Below are 10,417 nucleotides of genomic sequence, written 5' to 3' on the forward strand. Positions count from 1 at the left end.
GGGCAAATTTGGAAGATTTTTTCCTTGACCTGTAAGATAGTATCCAAGTTAAATGTCCCATCACGTGGCCAGCCCACCTCAAAAGAGGGCCATTCTGAGGAAAAGAATGTCTGCCAGCATTTCTTCTGGATTTTTACAGATGAATTATGAGCTTGACCTTTAACCTCCTTCCAATGATCTAAAGTCAGGGTTAAAGGGGTAGTTAATTGTTGTCCCATTTTATCAAAGCCAAACTGACACACAGGAACAAAAATACAAAGAGACAGACACAAACTCAAATCCAGAAGCTGGTGCTCTCACCATCACCCTGATGGAGAACTGAAAATCACAAGAACAAAAAGACATAGACTCAAATCAGAAGCCGCGCGGCAGCAGATCCAAAAATACAGATGGAGGATCACGACTCCCCAGGAGACTAGGGTAACTGGTCGCCCCTCCCTCCCACAAATGCCCATGAAATGTCTTTCAGGACTCAGGGCCAGAGGTCTGGGACACGTCTGTCCCCTCTCTTGGTCCTGTTTCAATACAGACCCTGCACAGGTACAATTTTCAAATTACTGATTTACAATTACACAGAGACAGAAACACAATCCACAAATAGACAGACATAAAAAATGAGCACATTCATACCTCGAACTGGATCTAGAGTGGGTCTGGGAGTGACTCATTTTCCCAATCAGGGAACCAAATGTTGGACACTAGTGTCCAATCACTGAGGAGGAGTCGCCCCAAGAGACTATGTCTCATCACAGCTGATGTAAAAGCATGAGGATTTTATTAATTCTGTCATGACAGGGTCCTCTAGCAGTTGCGAGGCTAGAAGACCTTGAATGTCTGGTACAGGCTATTTTTAAAGGAAAAAACCACAGAAGGAAGGGGTGTCTGGGGGTGGATTTCTGGTCCTGTCAACACCAACCAGGGCATTTCTCATCAATAAAACACAAGAAGTCTATTAAATCTTTCTTTTTAACTCTTACTCCTCTCTCCCGGAATGACTGTTTAAATTCTTGTATGAATTTTTCTTCCTTTGAAAGTGATTGTCCCATGTCTATTGGACGACAATGAACCTGTGCCTAACTTGTCCTGCAGATCTGTCTGAGTACTACAGCTGCAGAATCTCCTTTTTTCTCCTGGCCCCTGGGTGTCATCCAATAGGCGGCCGTGCTTCAAATCCCTGTTCGGGTGCCACTTGACCAGCGCAGCAGGTCCTAAGTTACTCCAGGGTCTTGAAGAGGCACTATATGAAAAACATGGGAGGAATGAGAAATGGATGCCAAGCAGTATTTTGTCAAGGCATCTGTTTATTGAAGCAAGTTTCATGTCTTAAATACTCCTCAGAAAGGAGCTCGGGCAGGGGGAACTGAGGAAAGGGGGAAGGGATGGAGGGTCTCGGTAGCTAGGCAACTAAGTGGGGCAGTTTGACAGCTAAGCAGGGAAGTTGCAAGGTCAGTGGCTAGAACACCTGCTGTTAGTGATAAGCAGCAAGCCATGACGACACTCTCTGGTGCTTTCCAGAGCTTGAGTCTCCATGATCGACACGTAATGTTTTTGCTAACTTTAAGTTTTCTGTCTCAAGATTTTTACTTCAAGGCCCTGTGAAATGTGAGAAAGGAGAAACCTGAAATGGCTCCTGACAATCCTATATGAGTAATAATCAACTCTTAAATGTTGTCCCTGACTGTGAAGACAAACCTGTTGGGAGAGAGAATGGCATCTTCTAGAATTGCTTCTGTTGTAATAGGAGCGGCGGGGCTGCGTCCCCGGTACCCAGCCGCCCGCATGGCTAGCTTATGCCCCGAAATAATTGCATGGAAACTGTATTCTTTTAATCACTGCCTGGCCCATTATTTCCAGCCTCTTATTGGCTAGCTCTTACATATTGATCTAACCCATTTCTAATATTCTGTGTAGCACCATGAGCTGGCTTACCAGGGAAGATCTTAACCTGCGTCTGTCTGGAGTGGGAAAATCATGGCGACTCCTGACTCGGCTTCTTTCTCCCAGCATTCTCTTCTGTCTACTCCACCCACCTAAGGGTTGGCCAATCAAATGGGCCAAGGCAGTTTCTTTATTAGTTAACCAATGACCTTCCTCTATCATTTCCCCTTTTTCTGTTTAAACAAAAAAGAAAGGCTTTCACTTTAACATAGTAAGATTACATATAGCAAAACAGTTATCAAGCAAGAATTACAGTTATAATATTTATATCTATTTTATCTTTTATCATAACTAAGGAAAACTATAACTAACCATTCTTCAACTCCATCAAAGACTCCAGAAGGATATAATATTACCTAAGCAAACAAGAGATCCAAAACTCTAGAAATGAAAGAGACATCTCGCTGCCTGGACAGTCACTCAAAGTTCTTTTGTACTGTTGGGGCACCCATCTTCGGCCTAAAGGTCCATAGTATCCAGAGACATTTCCATGAAGCAGGAAATTTCAAAGGTAGTTCAGTCACTATCTGCTGTGTCCTGCAGAATGTCTCACAGACTCTTTCATAAATCAGGAACCCCGAAAGACCATCTCACCTTTAGGCAAGTTCAGCAGTCCTCTCTCTGCGGGTTCTTTGTGTCCAGTTTATGCAATAGTCCAGGCAAGAGCAGTTTCTTGCCCAAATGGCTATCAAACTCCATAAGGAGCCTCTTCGATGCCCATTTTCCTCTTGAAGTAGATTGGTGCTGCCAGGAGCAGAGTGTCTCATTGTCATGAAAAACCCTAAGTTATTAAAACATTTAAAATACCATATTCTCTAGCCTTTGAAAGATATGATGAATGCCTATCTGAAATATATGCACGCACATCTAGAAAATCTAACTACCATGACTACAAACTTGACTATTATTAATGATTATCCATTAACAACCTATATACATTACATTTTTACATGAACTACACAATCACAATACCTTAATCAATATCAGAAATACATATACATATAACAAAATTGACCTTAAATCTAAATCACTAAAGCAAAATCCATATCAATGCAAATTATTCATACCTATATCATATCCCCCTTTAAATGTAAAAGAATATTCATAAATAATATTTGGGAACATGGGCGCAGTTTTTTCTCTCCAAACTGCTTCCTGCTGAATGGGGGCATCGTTAATTAGGTCTTTCATGGTATAACCTGTGTGCCAGAGTCATCACAGTCAGCAGTTGAGTGAAGTAATTTTTTGAGGGTGTTCACAGCAACCTTTCAGGAGGGCGTGGTCTATCATACCATATTGGGATAGAAGAAATCCATAGGGTCGCATCCTCTGTGAAAACAAAAGAAGACCCTCTCCAAAGAATCATATCCTTAGACCCATATTCTGAAATCATAATACCCTTGTATCCATTCTGGTTTAGCTTGGCAGCCCATATAATGAAATGTCTCTCTGCACTTAGCTCCTTTACAGTCAAAAATTTTAAAGAAAACACAATAATACAAAGAATCCAGACTCTCTGTGAATTTTTCATTTTTACGTGGCTTATTTTTCTTTATTTCTTTTAATCTATAACTATCTGTACTCTGTCTCTTTAAAGACTTTACCCTTTTTTAAGACATTAACTTTATTCTTTATATATATTTTTTTCTCTCTCTCAAGCCTACGTACATTCATTCAACACTGTGATCCATTTATAGGTCTGAATCTGTCCTATTGTGAATCTGTAATTTTTTTACTATCCAGGAGCACTTTGTTTTGTGCTTTTAAATCGCTAAGTGCTTAAGAATCTAAGCTGTGACATTCCTAGGTCAAAAACAGGTACTGCCTGCTTGCCCCGCCCAGTCCAAAAAGGCGGAGCCACTCGTGCCTCTTGCACATTGCACCAGTAGCATGGTGGAGTTGCTTGTGCCTCTGAGCCGCAGCACAAAATGACTTCCTTTTAGGCACACAGTGAGTCTAGTTGCCATCAAACAAATTGTAGCACTTTACTCCAAATGCTCCATTCAAAAACTCTGTCTCCCGCAGGAGCCAGACAGAGATTGCAATGGCGGCACAGGCCAGAAAGCCGGCATTTTAAACAGCCAGTTTTTTCCTGGTGCTGAGTCAGGACAATTTCTTTGCGGCACGCAACCCACAAACAGCAAAAAACTGTCTTAAATTCTCTCTCTCTCCTTTTTAAGCCCTCTCAGGTTTTACATGGAGTTCATTAGCACGTTGGGTGCCACTCTGTTGTAATAGGAGCGGCGGGGCTGCGTCCCCGGTACCCAGCCGCCCGCATGGCTAGCTTATGCCCCGAAATAATTGCATGGAAACTGTATTCTTTTAATCACTGCCTGGCCCATTATTTCCAGCCTCTTATTGGATAGCTCTTACATATTGATCTAACCCATTTCTAATATTCTGTGTAGCACCATGAGCTGGCTTACCAGGGAAGATCTTAACCTGCGTCTGTCTGGAGTGGGAAAATCATGGCGACTCCTGACTCAGCTTCTTTCTCCCAGCATTCTCTTCTGTCTACTCCACCCACCTAAGGGTTGGCCAATCAAATGGGCCAAGGCAGTTTCTTTATTAGTTAACCAATGACCTTCCTCTATCATGCTTCCAGATGTCATAGGGATGATGTTCTTTCTATAGGATATTATAAAGGTAAAATGATGTTTAAATTTCAAGATTGTTTTGGATAATTGCAAATGGTTTCTGAGTATTCAATAGGGTTCTTCTGAAGTTCTTATTTGGAATTCTGGCCAGAACGTTGTAAGAAGGTGCCTCATATCTGCAGCTTGTACCCATAAATCGGTCTCAGTGCTATCAGCATCATGCCATCATATCAAGCAGGCAGAGACATTGTGGGGCCCCAATGTCTTCTTCTTGGAAGCTGTTCTTTGTTGAAAATGTAAGCATTATTCATGTAGACATATTTTCTGTGAAAGATAAGATATAGACAAAATGGGCATGAAGGAAAGTAAAATGCTCCTTTGAAATTTATCTTCTTTCTGTCCCATACAAGAAGGATGTGGACATGAGACAGAGTTTTGAATTTTTCTTTTAACATCATGCTTGAATTTAGAGAAGGATAGACATTGTCTAATTCTAAAACCATTTCTGATTCTGAAGTAGAAATGTAAACACAAAAAGACAACTTCTAAAGCTGTAGCCCATACAAAGCACCTAACAGATTATCTCTCTTGGGGTGTGGCCTCCTCACAGGTTTATAGGTCAGTAGCTGCCCCCTTCCTGAGATATAAAGCATACAGTGTGACAAACAGAAGCAAAAGAGAGAGATCAGCTACTACAGGTGAAAGAAAAATGAAAAATAATTCAGATAGTGAGAACAGTGTAAGCCATGTCTTAGAGGCTGCAGCCAAGTCAGCGGGACCTTTAGAGATATTCATATTTGTGCCATCAGAGCAGCAACAGCATACATCTGCCCTAAGCCAGAAACTCTGAAAGGAAAACACACTGTGTTTTGACATCTTCCAAATAATTCCAGTATGTGTGTAAGTTTTACGACCTCTGATCCAGGCTACCAGCTCTCAAATGCTGTTTGCAGGTCACTTCTCTGTGATAGGATAGGAAGTGAAGTGGATGTAAGTTCAGATAACTTTGGAAGTGCATAGTCTACATTGCTTTTTGAGAGCTTCCAATAAACATTATCCATTGAAACGTGCTTGTATTTTTTGTTTGTTTGTTTGTTTTACGAATGACACTTTATTCAGTCATTTTCTTTACAACTGAAACTCTGGGAATTCAAAATTAACATCCTTGCCCGTGAGCTTCTTATACACACCGGAAAAAGTTTCCACCTTGTGCTCCATGTTGTTCTGCTGTGCTTCATCTAAATGAACCTTTATGAGCCAGCTGCTGTCCAGTTTCACACGGATCCTCTTGCCCACAATCTCACTCAGGAAGACCAAGTCCTCCAGGATGGCATAGTGCACTGTGGTGAGCGTTTGGCTTCTGGGGCCCTTCTGCTTATTTTTTGTACAGCTTTTCCGAGTTGGCTTGGGCAGAATCTTCCTCTGAGCAATGAAGACTACGTGTTTGCTGCTAAACTTTTTCTCCAATTCATGAACCAGCCAAACTTGGATTTTTTGGAAGGATTTCAGCTGAGAAACTGGTACAAAAATTATGATGGCTTTCTGGCCACCACCAATTTCAATGTCCTTGGCCGCAGTGATGTTGAGCTCCCGCAGCTGCGCCTTGAGATCTGAGTTCATCTCCAGCTCGAGCAGCGCATGAGAGATGCCAGACTCGAACTCCTCCGGCTTCTCGCCTTTGGGCTTGACGATCTTGGCACTCGAGCTGAACATGGCTCGCCCTTACGGAGTGCTGCCTTGGAAAGAGGATTGAAATATTTTAAGAAGTCCTACAATAAAGACCTTTATTTCTCATTCAGCTGTGGCTCTCTGTGATTCTGCTTATTCATACTTCCATAAATACTCTCTTAGGGATATCATCCTCACTATTCACATGGATGCAATGTAACTCACAGAAGATGAGGAGACTGTCCCCAAGTCACAGAATGTGTATCCATGTTGTAAAGGACCTTAAAAATTTTTGTATTCTCAACACACTGCATCCTCTGTCCTTCCACTCTACTGTGTATCCAGGCATAACTCTGCATTATGTAGCCCAGAATCAGGACAAAAGTCTCTGCATTTATCTTGAAGGAATTTTCTGACTACTCACCCCTGGAAGACCTATTCTTTCCTCTGTGCTCAGTTATGTACCTGGTGACCCTCCTCGGTACACTGCCTTCATGGCTGTGTGCATGTTGGATCCCTGCCTACACACACCATTATACAATTTCTTAGTAATATTTTCACTTAGAAAATCTGCTACACATCTACTTTTGCGCCTCTGATGCTGTTCTACCTACTGTCATCCTAGAAGATTATCTTCTCTAATGGCTTTGACATCCAGATCCAGACATTCCACAGGCTCCACAGAATGCCTGCTGCTTGTCATCATGGCTTGTGATTACTACCTTGCTATTTGTCTGCAACTCAGGTACCTGTGCACATGATCCACAGGTTTTTCTCAATGTCTCCAAGAGCCTTCTGGGTATTTTATGACATCAGGTAGCTGACAGAAACAGTCATTACCATGGGATTGCCATTGTGTGGCCACCAAGTATTCAGAAAGTTCACCTGCAAGGTCCTGGGTGTGCTGAAGCTGGCCTGTGGTGACACATCAGTTAGTAATGACTTTGTCCTTATGGATGCCATCCTTCTGCTACCTCTACTCAAGTACCTCATTTGCCTTTATGACATGCCAATCCTGGTCACCTTCCTAAAGGTGCTCTCAGCCAGCAGGTCCTGCAAATACTTTTCCACCTGCTTGGAGCACCTTGCTGTGGTCCTATAGTATCATCATGTTCATGAATATGAAACCTATGAACACAAAGGGCTATATCTCTAACATGGTCTTTATAGTCCTCTGCATTGTGGAATTCACACCCATGAAGCAGGCAGTGATCTGCAAAGATAGCGGTCTTGACTTTCTGTCTGTGTCATCAAATGCCAATAACAGTGCAGGGCAGATTATAGAACTATGGGGACCTCCACTATAGAGACACAGTCTAAGCTTCACTAAAACTGTCAGTCTGACTCCCCAGTTTTCTCCTGTCCTGAACTTGTCTGAGCTAGTGCCCAGCATTTTAATGTGATCTAATCTCAAGACTTCATCCTTCGTTAGGTTCCTTCATTCACAACTATAATACCAGCATTTGTGGGGCTAAAGCAGATTGATGGTTAAGTTAATGTCATCCTGTGCTACATAGTATGACCAGTACCAAGAAAATAAATAGATACTAGACATTAGTATTTTCTTAATGTGTCCTCAGTGGGCACTGGGAGTACCATTTTAAGTACTACTTAAAAGTGCATCATTTCCAGACTGACAATCACAAATGGCTCCTCACTGCTCTCAAAAAGATGTTCATCAGCAGAACCTCAAAGATGCCTGCCTGCTGGCTGCCTGCCTAGTTCCCAGCCTTCTCCCAGACTTTCACATTCACACACAATTGACAAATGTGTGTTTCAATCTCCCCTAAACTCCCTGACCCACAAACTCTTGTGTTCTTCTTGTGAGACAGTTATTAGCAGCACTCATTCAAAAGCACTTGAACTTTCTTTCCCTTTAGGCTCAAAGCCGTTTTCTCCTCTCATCTCCCTCCTGTATCCTTGGTTTCTAATATTGTTTATGGCCAGATGGCATTTTTAGGAATGTATTTTTTATTGATTTTTATTGAATTTTACATTTCTCTATACTCTCCTACCTGCCTCTTCCCTACCCCCTTTAGCCTTCCCACAAGGTCCACAATGGGATCTTGATCTCAATTTAGCCAGAAAATTCTGTCTTTCTCTACTTTGCCTGTAGATTCCATCTGTGTAAGTCTCTTTTAGTGTCTTCATTGTTGGATAATTTCTTTGGAATTGTGGATTGTAGGCTAGTTTTCTTGGGTTTATGTTGAAAAACTACCTGTGAGTGAGTACATGTGATAATTGTCTTTCTGTGTCTGGGTTACCTCACACAAAATAATGTTTTCCAGCTCTATCCATTTTCCTGCAAAATTTAAGCTGTCATTATTTTTCTGCTGTATAGTATTCCATTAGGTAAATGTATCCCATTTTCCTTATCCATTCATAGGTCAAGGGGCATTTAGGTTCTTTCAAAGTTCTGGCTATGACCAATAATGCTGCTATGAACATAGTTGAACACATGTCCTTGTGCATGTTTGAGCATCCTTTGGTTATGTAGCCAAAAGTGGTATTACTAGGTTGTTTCATAATTTTTTTAAAAACCACCATACTGACATCCAAAGGGGCTGTACTATCTTGCATTCCCACCAGTAATGCAGAAGTGTTGCTTTTACCCCACAACTTCTCCAGCATAAGTTGTCATAAGGGTTTTTGATCTTGGCCGTTTTTACTGGTGTAAGATCAAATCTCAGAGTTGTTTTGATTTGCATTTCTCTGACAACTAAGGATGTTGAACATTTCCTTAAGTGTCTTTCAGCCATTTTAGATTCCTCTACTGAGAGTTCTCTATTTTGTTCTGTGCTCAGTTTTTTAATTGGATTATTTTTTTCTATTGATGAGCAATTTCTTGAGTTCTTTGTATATTCTGGAGACCAGATCTCTGTATGATGTGGGATTAGTGAAGATATTTTCCCATTCTACAAGCTTTCATTTTGTCTTATTGACCATGTCCTTTGATTTACAGAAGCTTTAGAGTTTCAAGAAGTCCAATTTATTAATTGTTTCTGTCATTGTCTGTGCTGCTGGGGTTATATTTAAGAACTGGTCTCCTGTGCCATTGCTTTCAAGTGTACTTCCCACTTTCTCTTCTATAAGGTTCAGTATGGCTGGCTTTATGTTGAGGTCTTTGATCCATTTTGGACTCAAGTTTTGTGCATGGTGATAGATACGAGTCTATTTTCCTTCTTCTACATGTTGATATCCGGTTATGCTAGTATCATTTGTTAAATATACTTTCTTTTTTTCCATTTAATATTTTTCGTTTCTTTATCAAAAATCAGGTGTTTGAAGATTTGTGGATTAATATCTGGGTCTTCAATTCAGTTCTTTTTTTTTTTTTTTTTAAATATTTATTTATTTATTTATTTATTTATTTATTATGTATACAGTATTCTGTCTGTCTGTGTTTGCAGGCCAGAAGAGGGCACCAAACCCCATTACAGATGGTTGTGAGCCACCATGTGGTTGCTGGGAATTGAACTCATGACCTTTGGAAGAGCAGGCAATGCTCTTAACCACTGAGCCATCTCTCCAGCCCCAATTCAGTTCTATTTGTCTTCCTTTCTGTTCTTATGCCAATGCCAGACACTTTTCAGTATTGTAGCTCTGTAGTAAAGTTTGAAGTCAGGGATTGTGATTCCTCCAGAAGTTCTTTATTGTACAGGATTATTTTGGCTATCCTGGGATATTAGCTTTTCCATATGATGTTGATTACCATTCTTTTGAGGTCTTTGAAAAACTTTGCTGAGACTTTGATGGGCATCACATTGAATCTGTAGATTGCTTTTGGTAAGGTTGCCATTTTTACTATGTTAATTCTGTCTACCGCAGAGTATGGGAGATCTTTCCACTTTCTGGTGTCTTCTTCAATTTCTTTCTTCAAGGATTCAAAGTTCCTGTCATACAAGTCTTCCACTTGTTTGGTTAGAGTTATTCTGAGACATTTTATGCTACTTGTGGTTATGTTGAAGGGTGTTATTTCTCTGATTTCTTTCCCAGACCTTTTATTGTCTGTGCATTGGAGGGATACTGATTATTTTTTTTTAGTTGATCTTGTATCCTGCTACATCACTGAATGAAAGTGTTTATGAGTTGTATAAGTTCCTTGGTATAATTTTTGGGATTGCTTATGTAAACTATAATTGTCATCAACAAACAGTGAGAGTGTGACTTCTTCTTTTCCAAATTGTATCCCCTTGATTTTCCATTTGTATCTT

The 10,417-nt window shown here is 40.7% G+C and overlaps 1 protein-coding gene and 1 pseudogene across 1 annotated transcript; one reads left to right on the top strand and one right to left on the bottom strand.

Annotated features, from left to right (window-relative positions):
* Window positions 1–5,638: 5,638 nt before the first annotated feature.
* LOC130867024 (40S ribosomal protein S7-like) lies at window positions 5,639–6,248 on the bottom strand. Its single transcript, XM_057758746.1, has one exon. The coding sequence runs from the start codon at window positions 6,246–6,248 to the stop codon at window positions 5,664–5,666; it is 585 nt and encodes a 194-aa protein (XP_057614729.1). The 3' UTR covers window positions 5,639–5,663.
* A 315-nt stretch (window positions 6,249–6,563) lies between these two features.
* On the top strand, window positions 6,564–7,510 carry LOC130866876 (olfactory receptor 13J1-like; annotated as a pseudogene).
* The last annotated feature ends 2,907 nt before the right edge of the window (window positions 7,511–10,417 follow it).

Source organism: Chionomys nivalis, chromosome 26 (genome assembly GCF_950005125.1).
Source record: "Chionomys nivalis chromosome 26, mChiNiv1.1, whole genome shotgun sequence".
In the NCBI taxonomy this organism is placed as follows: domain Eukaryota; kingdom Metazoa; phylum Chordata; class Mammalia; order Rodentia; family Cricetidae; genus Chionomys; species Chionomys nivalis.